The 17,076-nt window shown below is 34.9% G+C and overlaps 1 protein-coding gene across 4 annotated transcripts in view; it reads right to left on the reverse strand.

Annotated features, from left to right (window-relative positions):
- The window catches only part of piezo2b (piezo-type mechanosensitive ion channel component 2b), a 126,764-nt gene that overhangs the window by 72,615 nt on the left and 37,073 nt on the right, over positions 1-17,076 (reverse strand). For 3 of the 4 annotated variants that reach the window (XM_032564947.1, XM_032564945.1, XM_032564948.1), the window contains exons 4-7: positions 15,164-15,206; positions 10,489-10,651; positions 6,126-6,405; positions 3,392-3,605 (exon numbers count right to left, since the gene is read on the reverse strand). In XM_032564947.1, the coding sequence (XP_032420838.1) occupies positions 3,392-3,605; positions 6,126-6,405; positions 10,489-10,651; positions 15,164-15,206 (700 nt within the window). The remainder of the gene's footprint in view (positions 1-3,391; positions 3,606-6,125; positions 6,406-10,488; positions 10,652-15,163; positions 15,207-17,076) is intronic. The other variant, XM_032564946.1, reaches the window with a different exon arrangement.

Genomic DNA, 17,076 nt, shown 5'->3' on the forward strand with positions numbered 1-17,076 from the left:
TCCATTGTAAGGCGGGGAGGCAGGAAGCTGGGCCTCTCATCGGTTTCACTCAACGCCGAGCCAGAGCAAGGCCGAGTCGCTGTCAACAAGCACAATTAGGCCAGGCGCTGCGCCGGCCCATTGTCCGAGGAGGGGCTGCGGGTTTTTACAGCCTGAGAGTTTCGCTCTGACGGCCAGGAGGCGAGCAGGGAAGAAACACGGCCGAGGGGAAGGTGTTACTTCTAACACAGCAGACGGCAGAAATACCTCAACTTGGTGGAAAGTCAACACAACGGAACATGCTACAGTTCTGGGTTAAAGTTTAAATTACCTCTAGGCCTGTCGCGATAAGCAATAAATCAGTTAGTCACACCATAAACTACATCAAACTCAATTATTTACATTTGCATGATTTATTGATTTTCTTTTCTCTTTCTACCAAAAAACTGGATAATAAAAGTCTGGTGTTTTGGTCTCAACCAATTCTGCTTTTAATGCCAATTTTATTTACAGAGACTTTATAATTCAATTTATTTGTTGTTTTGTTTATTTATTTTTGGATATTTAAAATGTATTTCAATTCTAGTGTTAAATGTTCATTTCAATCTTTGTGATTGCGTTCTTGCATTATTATGCCATTACCTTAAAACTGGAGTAAAAACAACAATACTATCGTTTATCGCGATAACTTCTGGGACAATTCATCGTCCAGGAAACTTTGCTATCATGACAGGCCTAATATTCTCATCGTCTGCATATTATATCCAGGCCTCAACCATTAATATAATATTAAACTGCAGAGAGATCAGATGTTTTTTTGTTGCTATAAATGATGTCATGGCGTAGTTTTTGCTGGCTTCGATCACATAAACATTTCTCACTGTTAAATGTCAACACTGATAACCCAAAGAGTTTCTCTTTCAGCAAATGAGGATGTTGTTCATTCGAAGAAAAAACAAACAGCTTATCTGCCATCAACAGAGGGATTTAGGAGGAATCTGTGTGTTTGCTCGAGGCGGGTTTTAGCTAAATATTGCTGTAAATAGCTTTGATCCTCTCACACAGCAACAGCTCTCATATGGGAACGAATTAGATCAATAAAACCTTGGAAAGCCACGGACACCAAACAGTGACAGTGATGCTGGGGATCATCACAAATAAACTGATTGCATCTCTAAACCATTTAAGGAACACATATTTTAAAGAAAAAAACAATAACTTTTTGTTTTAATCACAATTTTTTGTTGTTTATATTTTTAATCTGTATTTACAGTTTGCTGAAACATTTATTGGCCTTTTTTCATGAAGCACATGTAACAGGCTTTTACTTTAACACATTGATGTGAAGTTTGTCCAAATTTGTTTATTCATTCTTTAAATTTACTTTCTTTTGTTCAGAAGTCGTTTCTCCAGACATTTATTGGTGTGTTCAGTTCGGTTACGCTGCTCTTGGCAGTTGGTGGTTACCATAGCAACCGGTAACTGGCAGCTCCTCCCCCTTTTTTTTTGTTGCCGTCGGCAACTGAGGTATGTATTAGAATCAGCTCTGTGTTTTCTTTACAAACATTATGTTTTAATATATATTTTAGACAAATTTAATCATATACTGTGTTTTGTTAATAATTGTGCTATGGTTTGAATATGTTTTTAACTGTTATTATTATTAATGTTGTCCATTTTAGCTACGTTTAATTTTACAACTACTAACTGCTCATTGGGAGTTATTGCTTTGTAGTTTGTTTAGGGTTCTTTATTATATTTCATTTAATGTATAGGGGCAGAAACTGCTGGACTGATTTTTACCACCAACTTGATTTCCTCTTGTTTAAATAAACACCTGAGTGTGTCTGTCGTGAACCTACTGGACCTGAGACGAGCATCGAAGGGTTGCACACATATTGAAATTTCTTCACTTTTTGAACTAATTTATAATTTTAGGATTCTTTTAAAGCAACAAACACAGTTCGGCATTTTCAGTTAGAGACTGCCGAGTGTTAAATCCGTCATTCCCAAAGATATTTGTCATTTTAATCAATCGGAATGAATTAATCATAAATGAACAGCAGACTGCGAACTACGCTTTGCTTTAATATGCTTGTAATCAATAAAAACTCATTAAACTGCTCAATAAAGCTGAGCCTTGAAATTTATGCTGCATCTATAGTAAACAAACATGTATTAAACATCACAGCTTGGTATACAGTTTACTATTTTCACAGAATTAACATTTTTAACCTATCATATTTTTAAAAAATGTAACAGATAACATTTACCCCACTGAGTTAAATGAACATCATACTGCCATAAAGGAAACTGTGTTCACATATTTTGGTCCAGATTTCAGTAGAAATTTCAGACTTTCTTTGGTTTAAAAACAGAAATATTGTGGAAAACGGCATTAAAGAGTTATCTAAAAGTTATGTTATTTTTTATCTGATCATAAGTTATAGCAGTGGTTCCCAAAGTGTGGGGGGTGCAGGGCCATTGCAGGGGGACGCGGGATGCAATATGGATGAATGAAAAAAACAAAACAGTTACACAAAAGTGTTTCACTGTAAAAATGGTTTATAGTTTGTTTTGTTGCAACCTGAAACATGAAATAAACTTCAGTGGAGTTTGAAAACAAAATATGTGTATAGGTTTATGTCTGGTTGAACGATGTGTGAGCCCAGTTGATTTTCTTGTCTTTTTAGGGGGATTTTTATTGTAATCCACAGGGGGGCCCAGAAAATCTTTGGGAACCACTGAGTTATAGGAAAGTTTAAATTAGAAGTTAATGGGATCATACGTCCATTCCTGATGAGCCTCTAACCTTGTATTCCTTCTCTAACATCTCTGAATCAAATGTGTGCAGTAATTAATCTTTTCCTTTTCAAAATACGACATGACATACACTGCAAAAACAAAATCTCACCAAGAATTTTTGGTCTTATTTCAGGTGCAAATATCTAGGAACTGTAGAATTAAGACAAAATTAACTTACAAGTAACTTTTCAGCAAGAAATATGAGCTTTTTAAAAATAACAAATTTATTAATATTGATGAAAAAGTACTAGTTTCACTGCCCACATTATTATTACGAAACATTTTTTCCAAGTTATAAGTGAATATAACGTAGTTTTTATATAGTTATACATTATGTCTGTGAGCTCTTGCAAACTAAAGTCAACATCCTTGTTTTGTTAACACTATCTTAGCCAAGAAACTGAATCTGAATCTAACAGAAAACATTTTATTGGGTATAAATTTCACTGTTTACCAGTTCTTTTTACCTTCCTGTTTGCAACAAGAGCAAATATTTATTGACATTTAAACAAACCTGGTGAAATAAATATTGCTGTGTCTCCATATTCCACTTTTTATGCCAGAAAAAAGCATCACCTTTAAATCAAACTACTGATTAGCTTCTGACCTGATGTAGTTGTCTTGTGGGAAGATGGACTCCTGGAAAAACTGGAACTGGTAAAGGTAGAGCACCAAGAGGTGTCCGGCGCTGAAGATGGCCATCAGGACGCACATGCAGCTGAATATGAGGGTGTTGAAGGTCCGGCAGAGAGACCACCAGGTGCACAGGAACAGGAAAATGGAGAAGTAAACAAAAGATGTCAGCGAAGGCAGCATGATCCCTGTAAACACAGAAAAACAAAAAGAAGCAGCAGCTTAGTTCAAGAAAAAACACATTTTGAGTCAGCAAAGTTTATAATAGTTCATATTTATGGAACTTATTTCTTAAATGTGACCTATTATTTCTCTTTGAACAGGTTGGGATCAGATTACGGTCTACATTTTTTGCACAAATCATTGTTAGCTAATGAGATTTTAGTTTGTTCAGCTCTGCCTATTTTGAACTCCTTTCAACTGTTTTAGAACCTCCTGTCACTTTATATCTAAATAAGCTGCTCCTGGCCACGACCCAAACTCAACGCCAACACCCGCACATGAAAATAGCTGCAAACAGATACACAATTATACAACTGTACATCTTTGAAAAGCAAAAGTGGAGCCTCATGGACAACAAGCAACAACGCAGCAAGTGGTTTCTGGATGATAAGTCAATAACGAAACACTTGTCGTTTCCAGCAGCCATTGTACAACACATTCAGCGCTGGAGAAAATGTGCTGGAGCTCTGCTTGGGTTGCTAGGAAACGGGCTGGGCTTCTGAGGTTGCTAGGTAACAGTCAATGCCTGCTGATTTGTGACATTACATTCTGGAGGTTTGTGAAACAACACATTTTTGGTTGTTGCGGCTGGTTGTTGTTCTTTTTTTAAGCAGTTGGGCTGTTTTTAGAAGCAGTAGAAATCAAATAAAAACAAACAAAAATGTGCAAAATGTACATTTTGCACGATTTGTCCTCTTTAAAAAAAATGACATAAAGGACATTTGACTATGCAATTTTAAAGACTTGAAATTGGCTTTTGTCTCTAAGAAGCGCTCACTCTTTTTCTGGATTTAAACTACCAAAATACACAGTGAAGGACTTATACTTGTTTATAGGACAGAGATGTGCTGTGCATGAATAAATGTAAATCTTGATCCTTTCAGCATCAGCGACATTCTTTTTATGCAACATTTACCAAAAAATATTGAATGTGTAAGGGTATGAATTAGGTGACGTCTGAAGACAGATATTTTGTCTTTATATATATTGTACTTTATTTAAAATGTGAGAGTGAATGGGACAGATTAAAAATGCAAGCCACACTTTTCAAATTTTTATTAAAATTTAAAAAACCTTGAAACAATTTCCGTTTTCTTTCCTTCTGTGTTGATCAGTCACACAAAATACCAATAAAATACACAGATGTTTGTGGTTCTAATGTGAAAAATGTGTTAAAGAAGTATCAATGTTTGTGCAATGCATCTAAAGAAAAAAAAGAGCTGTGATAGCACTCTTGGTGTTTGATGCGAACTCAGTTCCTTAGCAGAACATTGACTCAGTTCTCCACTCATGCCTCACATTAACGACTCTCTGACGGCCATTTTACATGTTCTGGCCTGTTTGACGCTTATGGAGCTTGTTTTATAGGACAGAGATGTGCTGTGCATGAATAAATTTAATTCTTGATCCTTTCAGCATCAGCGACATTCTTATTATGCAACATTTACCCCCAAATATTGAATGTATAAGTGTCACAAGAGATCTCTCTTATTTTAAAGCATTTATTCATAAACTTTGGTTTGAGTGGGTCAAACATTCATATAGTCATGTTAGAAACAACTTTTCCATTTTTTCTATAGTATTTTGTAACATTGCTGCATTGTTTTATACACTTCTTATTGGATTTACATTTAGATCAGCTCATTAATTAAGGAGGGCTAGGGGTGACAAAATAATATATATATATGCCATATACTTTAATATATTTGTATAATTTAATTCATTAAATGCATCATGAAATTATTAAAACAAATAAGTAAATACATTAAAAAAAGAATGAAATATATAATGTTATTTTAATGTATGCAATTAAGTAATTAAATGTCACATGAAATAATTAAACCTACCGTTTAAATGATTTAAAAGGTAGATTTTGAAATAATGAAATTTTCTTTTAAAGAAAACTTTTATTTAAAAATATATTTAATTATTATCAATTAGTCAATCTCAGCCATAATTAATGTGTTCACTCTTAGAATTGAGTTTGAATTTTCTTTTTTCTATATTACAAGGACATTTGACTGAAAATACAGGGCACAGATTTTAAAAAAAGGGTGTTTGCTGAAAAAATAACATGTTGAGACAAGTAATTTAACTGCAACTTACTAAATATATGCAAATTTTGCATTTAAGACAAAAATACCTTTGTCTGTAAAAGTGTTTTACTCCAAACACCTCCACAGTTTTAGCTTCACCTGCTTCAAATTCACTGAAGGGATGCTTTGTTGGGACATTTTAGGCAATGAAATGTTTGTTTTCTTATTTTAAAAAAGGAATTTCTGATGTTGTATAAAAAAGCCTTAAGTGGTTAATTAAATGAAAAATCTGCAGAATTTCTCTTCAGCAATGAATTGATTAATCGTCAGAATAATTGATAGAATAATGGATTACCAAAGTGATTGTTGGCTGCAGTCCTGTACTGGATAGCACCAGCGTTGGGTTGCAGGAAAGTTCAGGAGTTGAGAGAAGAAGAAGAAGAGTTTCACCTGTCATGCCCAGCAGGATGGTGACCACCACTTTCCCTGCTGTGGTGATCAGGTTCCCGATGATCTCCTTCACTTTGGAAGCAACCTCCGCCACCATCCTCAGGATCTTCATCTTAGTGCTCTCTTTGGCTTCCTCTTCCTCCTCCTCCTCTTCATCGTCCTCATCTTCGTCGTAGAGCTCCTCGTTCTCCTCGTCCTCCTCGGCCTCGTACCCGGTCTCCAGGTCATCCTCCAGCAGGACGTCGTCGTCGTCATCCAGGCTCGGTTTCTCCTCGTCCTGCTTACAGGTGGAAGACGACGGTTAGAAATCAGATCTCTACAGGGTGCTGAAAACCGTTTACCTGCAGGTACGTTAGCATATCGTGTCATCTCAGGTTATTTCAGCAGATCTGAGCATAAATCTGTCACAGCGATTAATCGGATTAATCGTGATTAATCGATGACGTAAATAATCGATTAGCAATTAATCGTTAAATGGCGTACACTGGCCAAAAAAAGCCATTTGTTGAAAGAACAACACACTCAGAGCAGTAATTAAGCCAAAAATGTCCACTATATACAGTATATACTGTATCTGTAAATATGTTCTACCCAAAACCCCTGAAGTGGCAGTTTTTATTTGATTGAGCTCAAATTCTGTAAAAAAAAAAAAAAAAGACAAAGTTATTATTTTATATCAGTTAATCCAGAAATAGTCCATAGATTTGTATTTATTTTTAGCTGCAGACGCATCTTTTCCTAGAAATAATCAAATGTATAGTAAAGGTATGCTGTGTTATTGCATTTAAGGAAATAAAATGTTTATTTTCTCATCTGAAAATGGGTGTGAATTGTTAATTTGCAGTTTTAATGTATTTCTAATATTCTACAAAAAAGGCATAAAAAAATCTGTAGAATGAAACAAAATTTTCCATCAATGAAGTTTATTTGTATCGCATATTTCAGCAACAAGACAAAGTGCTCAACTTCATGAAAACATAAAATCATCAAGATATTAAGTGCCATCTTTAAAATAATAAACATCAGAACTGCTGATCAATGTTCCAACATTTATGGTTCAACAGCTGCTCTGAACTGGTGGGTTTTTAGTTTTGATTTAAAGGAACTCAGTGTTTCAGTCAGATTTTTAATCCAATTAATTATCAGAACAATCGATAGATTAATCAATGACTAAAATAATCATTAGTTGCGGCCCTACAGAGCAAGCTGCCTTCGAAGGATGTTTTCCTCTGGAACCAGATGTTGGCCCACTTTGTTCTTCCTTGGCTGTGAGCAAATGTGCCCCCAGTCGCCCACAGTCTCGGTAAAAGACAAACATAATAACTCAGCTGTTGAATTCAATACATAAACCAGCAGACGGACACAAGAAACAGGTGGTAAAAATTCAGATTTAGTCAAAACATGAGCCACAAAAGGCAGTAGGGATAAACCTCCCTGGTGCTTTTCCCAGCGATAACGGCACAGAGAGATGGAGCGATGCCATCTGTGCCAGTCAGAGAACATCGGATCGGGGAAATGTGGACTTAATTAAGCCTGAGTCATAAAGAGCGGTGGTAGAGACTTGCCAGGCGATGATGGGAGGCTGTTTTCCAAGTCATCAACTCTCACACGAAAGTTTATGCTCAAACTCCCGCGAAGCTCGGCGAGACCGGAGTGGGAGAAATGGACAGCTTTACTGCTGGATCAAAGTAATGATTAAACTCCATCAGTCAGAAAGTTTATGTTGATGTGGATGAAGCCTCAAATGGGGCATCTATTGTTAAGAGACCAGAGGAGCTAAAGTGGAAAACGTGAGGGCATAACCTCGTTTCCTGCAGTCAGTGAGTAGAAGAATACAAAACGTGAAACTCATCAATCTGCAGCTGCAACATGGAAAGCATTATTATGTTCACTGCTGAAGATATTAATGCCATTACACAGATGGATCTCAATAAATTAAAATATCATAGAAAAGTTAATTTACTAATGTAATTAAAGAAGCTAATCTCAAATATCATTTGGACTCTTTAAAGAAATCGATTAAAAAGCCTTTATCTCATGTAATGTTGATGATTATGGCAAAGAAAAACCATAAATTTAGTGTTTCAGAAAACTTGGGTCAATAAAAATGATTTCACATCAATACATTTTATGCTATGACCTACATCAGATGTGTCAAACTCAAGGCCTGGGGGCCACATCTGTCCCACTGTAGGTTTTTATGTGGCCCTCTAGACTCCAAATTACTCAATAAATCCTTCCAGTTTTTCACAAATCTGCAAAATTCACACAAAATAAACAAATATCCATTTTGTTTTCTGATTTTACTGCATAATTTCTCTAAATTGGTCAAAGTGAGTTTAAGTGACTGCTGCCTCAGCCTTACTTGATGTCACGTTATAGTCCATAAATGAAATGGTGAGTAATAAAGTCACATTTAACATCATACATCAGCACAAATATTGTAAAATTAATTACAAACATTTCTTAATTGGCACCACAAAATCTGCAATTTTGATTGCAAAAAAAAATAAAAAAATACTAGAACAATCACAAAATCCTGAATAAACAGCTATTTATTAATATTTTAACAGTTTTATCAATACATTGTGGCACAACCGGCCCTTTAAGAGCATTCAGATTTTTGATAAGGCCCAGGATAAACTTGAGTTCGACACCCCTGACCAAATGATCGCGGGGAAAAGCAGATGACTTGACAGATGTTCAGCAAACTGTAACCGACACCTTCAACAAGGAGTTTAACAAAGAAAGGTCAACTTAATAATAGGAAAGCTAACTGGAAGGAAAAACTACATTGCCATCAGTTTATGTGCAATTGAGTCAAAATGGGAAAAAGGTCCAAGAGGAAACTGGACATAATTCTTCCCTACATTTTCGACGTTCTCTTGTCAGACGGATTTTAATTTCCATTCAGCAAATGATCACAAAACTTCCAAGGTAGGAGCGCAAGACTCGTCTTTATTAGGGCTGAAACTAACAATTATTTTAGCAACCAATTATTCTGACGATTGATCGATTAATCGTAAATCAACCTGGAAAAAAAGGCTCTACTGTGTATAAACGTCCGACTTCCACCATCTTTTTTTTGTTACAGTATTATAGTCATGAAATCTAGAACCTATTTGTGTTAAGATGTTTACATCTCAGTTTTATGACCAACAGTTTTGTTTGGAGAGCGCTACCTCAAATCTTTTCATGTTTACAGGAACATGATTTTAATTGCTTAGTCTTCAGCTAGGCTTTGTAGAAATAAGTGTCAACATTTATACGCAGATTTCCAGATGGTTTCAGTCTAAGCCAACATCTTTACAAGCTTCACTTTTCATTGAAGACAGAAGCCAAAAGCAAACTGACTACAAGGTCCTGTTTCTCCTAAAATATTTAATTTATCTCCTGCTTCCGGGTTTGTTTTTTTTATCAGTGTCTGCAGTTTGTAAAAATACTTCTGGAAAGCTTTGTCATTTCAAACATCACTGACAGCTTAAAGACATCCTGAACATTTAAAGGTTTCTCCTGTTTAAAAGGGAACTATTATGCAAAATAATTTTTTGGGGATGTTTTTATAGTTCAATTTTAAGTCTGAGCCGCTTCTAAAAACAGCCTGTTCAAGAAAAAAGTTACATTGGGAGGGCACTGCGCCGTTACCTAGCAACCCCAGCCATGCCCAACCCGTTACCTAGCAACCTAAGCAGAGTTCCAGGACATTTGGGGCATGGCCAGCAGTAGCTTAATTTGATTTAAAGTGACAGAGCCCCTAAAACAGCTCAAAATAGGTAGAACTGACCAGACTAAAATATCATTAGCTAAGAATAATTTTATGTAAAAAATAAATAAATAAATAAATACGACAAACATGTTTTGTATCTCCCATAGACCTATCATAATGGTTGAATATTTATAAAAATATATTTTGTTGTACAGTTCACTGCTCTGAAGGAGTTGTTCTTTCAGCAAATAGCATGTTTAAGAGTTTTTATATTCTACTAAGCAGTTATTTGATTACTAAAATAGTTGACACTTAGTTCAATAGTTGGCTAATCACAATTAATCCAATTAATCTGATGAACCACTTTGGCCCAAAATCATTGTAATGGATTTCAGAACCTACGTTTCATTTGTTTTATAACAATAAAAATAATATTTTCTCTTGGCCCCACTCTCACTAGCTGTTAGCTTCAGCCTCTAGCTTGTATGTATACAAAATGCAAGATGCTAAGACAATTAAAAGAATCCATCAAGCGTTAGATGAACCCATGTATACTTTTCAGTGGTGCTTTAGTCAGCTGTTATTGAATCATAAAAACAACATTATGTCTCCTCCTTCAAGTAACTTCAGGAGAGACAGCGGACAGTTTAAACCTACTTGTTCCTCTGCGTCGAAGTCTTCGTTGTACTGGCCCATTTCCTCAGGCGGCCTTTTCTGGACCAGAGTGCGACACAGCAGCCAGATGGCGAGTCCGACCAGGAACATGCCGATGTCGGGGATGAACACTCGGATACCGTTTCCCGCGTCTGCGCCAATAACACTGTGGGACAAACAGGAAATGGAGAAAACGCAGTGAGAAAAGCAGAAGCACACTTCCCATGAATCCACACACATTCAAAAGAAGAATTGTATTGCAGGATAAAAGTTGGAAAATCACATAAGCTCATCTTCTCGACGAGCTCATTAACGTCTTCGCAGAATGCTAGTTCTCTCATGGGAACAAATATAAGTGCAGCAATTATATCTCTCAGAAAACACCACCTGTTTACCCGAAGTACGCGGGAAATCTTGAGTTTTCCGCTACGTAATTGTTCTTTTAATATGTGTTGTGCTGAATGCATTAGATTTTATGTGGAGTACCACCCTGCGTAGTAAAACAGGGCTCGCTGCCTTTAAACCAAATGCAATTTACAAGTGAGTGAAATTCCATAAAACATCAACAACAACAAGAAAACTCATGAGAAAGTTTATTTGTTTTCTTTTTCAACTCAGTTTAGGGGGAAAAAATCATGCTTACTTATTTAAAAAATATATATTATGTTAGGTGGAACAATCTGCATCAGCAGCAGCTGAAACAAACCAAAAGATTTCTTAGATTTTTTTGAATATTGTGTTGACTTCATCTTCTTCTGTCTGACCAAACATGAAAAGATTTGTTCTGAAAAGAGACCAAACACCATCTGCAGAATGTTGCTATGACAGCTACCATAATGTCAAGCTCCATATAATCCACTTTGATGCTTTTATGCTGCCAAAGGACACGTTTTACAAGGTGCCATGATTGCATGTGCAATTACAGCAAATAAAAACTGTCCTTGAAATGGCTAACAGGTTTCCGAACCTCTAAAACGCTCTCTTTTTAATCATCCGAACTAATTTCTATTTCAGTTTTACTGCAATCAGATTGCATCCTGTGTTTGGCCACCAAAGTGTTTTTCTTTGCATTTCATGCTGAGCTCCAAGTGTAATTAAACAGTTCCCAATAAAACGTACTGGTAACTGCGGAGCAACGCAGAGGATTTGGCTGCTGTTATAAAGCAACTGGTCATTTCAAACAGAACCAATCTCACGCCTGGTCTTGAGTGGAAATAAAGCAAGTAAAAGTTGAAAACCAAGTGTTGATCGTCATGATGGAAAATGCACAGTCAGAATAAAAACCAGTTTGGGTGTTTGGCTGCTGCTGGAGAGTTTAATCCAATCAAAGACGTCTGTTTCCATGTGCTTTATTGTTGAGAAGCTTTGTGCATCCTCACAAGAATGAAAGATATGGAAACCATTAGAGACACGCAACGCTGAGGCGGCAACTTCAATGACTCCCACTTTCCCTCACATATTATGTGTGAGAATTAGAGAAACATCAGCAGCGCTGCAGACCTATTCAGGGAAAAACTACAAGTGTGGAAAGTTCAAAATGTGTTGCAATTCAAGCTTGCAACTAACAATTATTTTAGTGACTGATTATTCTGACGATTAACCTGATAAAAAAAATTGTCACATTTTGCAGATTGTTCCTTTAAGTATTTACAATTCTTTTTATACAACATTAGAAATATAACAGAATAATTCAGATCCTTTTTTAGATAATAAAAAAAAAAACATTTTATTGCCTAAAATGCAACAACATAACATTCATCTCACAAATTTTAACCAAGTGGAGCTAAAACTTTGCTACTTGAGGAGTTTTAACAGACAAAGGCGTCATCATCTTAAATGCAAAATGTAAATAAATATATATACACCATGTTCCTTATTATTATGCAAATTGGATTTAAGTGTCATAAAGATTAAATTTTTTGTTGTGCTATTAAATTTATAGATGGTATTGTGTGTCAGGGCTCTTTGAATCACTATAATTAATTTCAGAGAGCTGGTTGATTAGTTTGTCTGGTGAGCTCAATTAAAAAAAATCTACTTAAGAAGGATGTTCCACATTATTAAGCAGGCCACAGGTTTCAAGCAATACGGGAAAGAGAAAGGATCTCTCTGCTGACGAAAATCATCAGATAGTGTAGTTATCATCGTACTGTGAAGAGATTTGTGGCTGATTCAGAACAAAGATGGTTTTGTACAGATAAAGGCATAATGAGGAAGGTTTCTGTTAGACAAATTCATCGGATTAAGAGAGCAGCTATTAAAATGCCCTTACAAAGCAGCAAACAGTTATTTGAAGCTGCTGGAGCCTCTGGAACCTCAAGGTGGAGGATCCTACTATTGGGCCACCGCTAACCAAAGCTGATGATATATAAATGTTTATATATACATATTTATATATCATGTATTAGGTATATATGTATGTATTATAGTCCATAACTATTCATTCCAATAGTTACGTAATTAAAAATAAAAGCAGAAATACATTAATGAGCCAATAAATAAATAAATAAATACACTTAAAATGCACCAATTAATTTTAAAAAACTACTTTGTTTTGTTTTTTATAATTTAACTGACTTTCATATTTATTTTTTCAGTCCAATTCAAAAACTTGTTAAGTTTAAGCACACCATATACATTTTGCGGGTTTTTTCTTTTACGTATTTTGTTTTACTCATTGATGTATATATTTTTCTTTAAATTTTTATATAACTATTTTTGTCTTGTTTTTTCTTTTAATTTTCATGTGTATTTTACATTTTTCTGTCTCTTCTTTTTACTTTATCGTTTCCATTTGTGCCTCATCATGTAAATGAGCATCTTAAAGCTTTAACTCCTGCTGTCGGTTAGTTAGACCGAATCATCGCTACCTGCCACAACAAAGACGGCGACTTACAACCAGTTCATCACTGAACTGAAGTTACCAATTGTATTTGAACAAACAACGCTGTAACTCCTGACTTCATTGATTTTCGCTCTGACAGAACGCCTGTTTTAGTTAACGACTCTCATGGACTCAGTCATCAACAGATGTCGATGTATTTAAAAATACAGCAACAGGACATATTGGGCAACCAAGACAAAAGAACAGAAGTTGTCCATCTTCTTCAGGCTCCTTTAAGCATGACTCGAGTAATATTTTCCTCTGCCCAGGCTGTTGAAATGCAGCCATTACAGCAGTAAATATTGTATATGCACTACATATGATCCTCAGCACAAACAGGTAAATGCAGGCAGGAGAAAATGTTTATGGGTCTATTTCCGCCACTTAACTGTAGAGTACACAATCCACCCAGGGCTGATGAGTGCTGGAAAAAAGGACGTGGCTGTGTTTCGGACATTCCCGTACTTACAGACCACATTTAATAAGATCACGGGGATGTGCTCAGGCAGAGGCAAACAAAAGCCATGAAAAATAGACCCCTCAGCTTAGTGTGAGGGCTAACTGGGTTTGGCCTTCATTAAGAATCCACAAAGGGACAGGTTAGGAGGTAGAGAGAAGATTAGCTAGTGTGGCTAAATGCAAAAAGCGGGGGTAAATGTTGTTGAGAGGCTGCTATATATAGGACACTTTGTGTAGCATTTTCCTTAGGAATAGAGTGAAAAAATGGGAAGTGCATGAGTTATGTGTTACAGGTTTTTCTTTTGTTCAATCTGAATAAGGCTGAAACGATTAATCAGATTAATCGTGATTAATGGTAATTGAAATAATTGTCAACTAATTTAGATAACAATTCATCGTTAACTGAATTATTCAGACTGAAAAAAGGCCCTTTGCTGAAAGAGCAACAAATTCAGAGCATTAATTAAATTAAACTGTACAAAATATGTATACAATTTGCATTTCAAATAAAAATGTTTTAACTAAAACTCCTCCAGTGGTATAATTTTAGCTTCACCAGGTTCTAATTCACTAGAGGAAAGCTATGCTAATGCATTTCAGATGACAAAAATTCATTTTTATACTTTTTAATATTTTTTTTCCATTTTTTTATTTAAAAATGGAACTGAATTATTTACTTACATTTTAATCTATTTTTAATATTTAAAAAAAAGTCTTAAGTGTTTAAATAAAAAAATTTATACAATGTTCCGATTTTTTTATCTGATTAATTGATTAATCGTTAGAATAATCAATAGAATAAATAATGGATTACTAAAATAATTGTTAGTTGCAGCCAGAATTCTAAATAAAATCATTCTAATCTGCAGAGAAGCTGCCAAAGTTTTTACTTTCACCTCTGAAATCAGATTCAGGCAGCCAAACTGAAACACAGAGATATCCCTAAACATTACTGCACATTCACAATTGATTTATGTCAGGATAAAACATTATTGCATTTTATTATAGCTGTAGCCTAAGTATAGTTGTACCAAACTCATGTGAAAATCAACATGTGTTTCTATTTCAGGATATTTCCCTGGCAAACAGACTCCGTTTATTACCAGCTCCTATAAATTTAAAAAGATTTATTAGCCAACTATCAATTTACAACCCTTTGCAAATCCATAATAGCATGTCGGCCAATAATGCAAAATATAATAAACATCCATGTCCAAAACACCCAAATGCTCTTAAACATTGTACAAAAATATCCACAGAATCTCAGCAATGACTTTTTTTCTAAAATCCTTCATGATTCTTTTGTTTTAGTAGATCAAATAATTACTTTCTTACCTCTCGAAACCAATCTGTCGTATGGAGCTCTCCCATGACGAACCTAGAACAAATAATGCAAAAACATTTAATATTGAGACATTTTTCTCTGCAAAAAACGAACGACTGTAGTAACAGATTTTTTCTTTACAGACAGACACAAGTGACAGTTTATTATTTGAAATAATACAAATAAATCAGGAGAATCAGCCTCAAGATAGTTTTAATGTTTTTGATATCTAACCTTACAATTTATACAATTTCCAATACGAGCAATGCATCACAGATGTGCAGCAAGCAAATCTGCAGAAGTGATGCAACAATCAATAGTCAAAAAATGTCTGAGGAATGTTTTAGATAGCTTGTTGTATCCAGGCTGCAAAAAATTAAAGCAGTTAAAAATGGGTCTAACTACCAATTATTGTAGTAATCAATTAATCTATCCATTATTCTAATACTTAATCGATTAATCTGAGGAAAAAATTGGCACACTCTACAGATTTTTCATTTAACCACTTAAGCATATTTAATACAATATTTGATATATTGCAATAAAAAAACAAACAAATAATAGAATTTCTTTTTAAAATAAAATGCAACAACATGCTTTTGTTGAGTAGATCTGAATCTGGTGAAAATAAAACTAAGAGACTTGAGAAGGTTTGGTTAAAACATATTTACAGACAAAAGTGTTTTCATCTTAAATGCAAAATGTTTTCATATATTGTACAGTTTTGGCTTAAATGCTGCACTGACTATGTTGTTTTTTCAGCAAATGGGCTTTTTGATAAATTATTATCAAGTAATAATTTCATTATTAATTGATTTCTAAATTAGTTGACGATTATTTCAATAATCGATTAATTTTGAATAATTGTTTTAGCTCTATATAAAACATCCTGTTTTATTTTCACCTAATTCACTTTTTTGTGTCTGTTATCCCAGTTAATGATTAATTGATTGCTACGTTAGTTGATGATTATTTTTGATTAATCTCGATTAATCCAATTAATCATTTCAGACCTTTCTTGATACTAACAAGTACTTAAAAAAGTGCCATTAATGCAGCATAAACTTAATTTAGTTTCTCTTTGGGATCAATAAAGTATTTTTGAACTTGAACTGAATCCTTACATTTCTCCAAAGGTTTAGGTTTTTTGGCTCTTTTTCTAAATGCATAGGAAACATAACTTCAGTCTATGACTTGCATTGACGTACCTGAATGCTTTGTTGGTTCAATGGCCCAATAATTAGGTGCTAAACTTTAGTGAACTCAGGTTTCAGGTTTACAATGTGCAGGGAGGACATTGCTGATGTTAAATATGCTTTAACTGAGATCGCAGACAAAGCACTTCATCTCATTGAGTTTATCTTCTGTTTCACATGAGTGGAGGCTACAGCTTCTTTTTAGGTTGGGATTGTTAAGTTAACAACTGTGAAAGAAGTCTTCGCTTTCAGAGGATGCAGACAGAAAAAGGTCACTTGGATGGTTCAATATCTCCAAAGAATTGAAACTATAAAGATAAAAGCTTAGCTTGCAGCCTTGTGATAGATACACAGAACAGCAGGACAAAATAATGATTTAAACTAAAGATTTTCTTGAAAGAGACATGTACTTTTCCTCTTTTTAATGTAATGTCTTCTTATTGTAGTGAAATACTGTTCAACCATGGACACTATATCAGAAGAAATATTGCGTTTTAATGTACCGTACTCCCAAAAATGCAATGTCAGAAATTCATTACAGTACCATACCATGTTTCTTAGTCAGGTGGTAATTAGTTGCACCAATATAAATTTCACTGAAGGAGCCTTCAAGCATGTTGAGTTAGGCGACAGCATGCATGGCAAACCATAGAAAACCACCAGACTGGCAGTTTAGTATCAAACATACTCAAGGAGAATTCACCCAGAGTATAGTCCGCTTTAATAAA

Source organism: Xiphophorus hellerii, chromosome 6 (assembly GCF_003331165.1).
Source record: "Xiphophorus hellerii strain 12219 chromosome 6, Xiphophorus_hellerii-4.1, whole genome shotgun sequence".
Classification (NCBI taxonomy): Eukaryota; Metazoa; Chordata; class Actinopteri; order Cyprinodontiformes; family Poeciliidae; genus Xiphophorus; species Xiphophorus hellerii.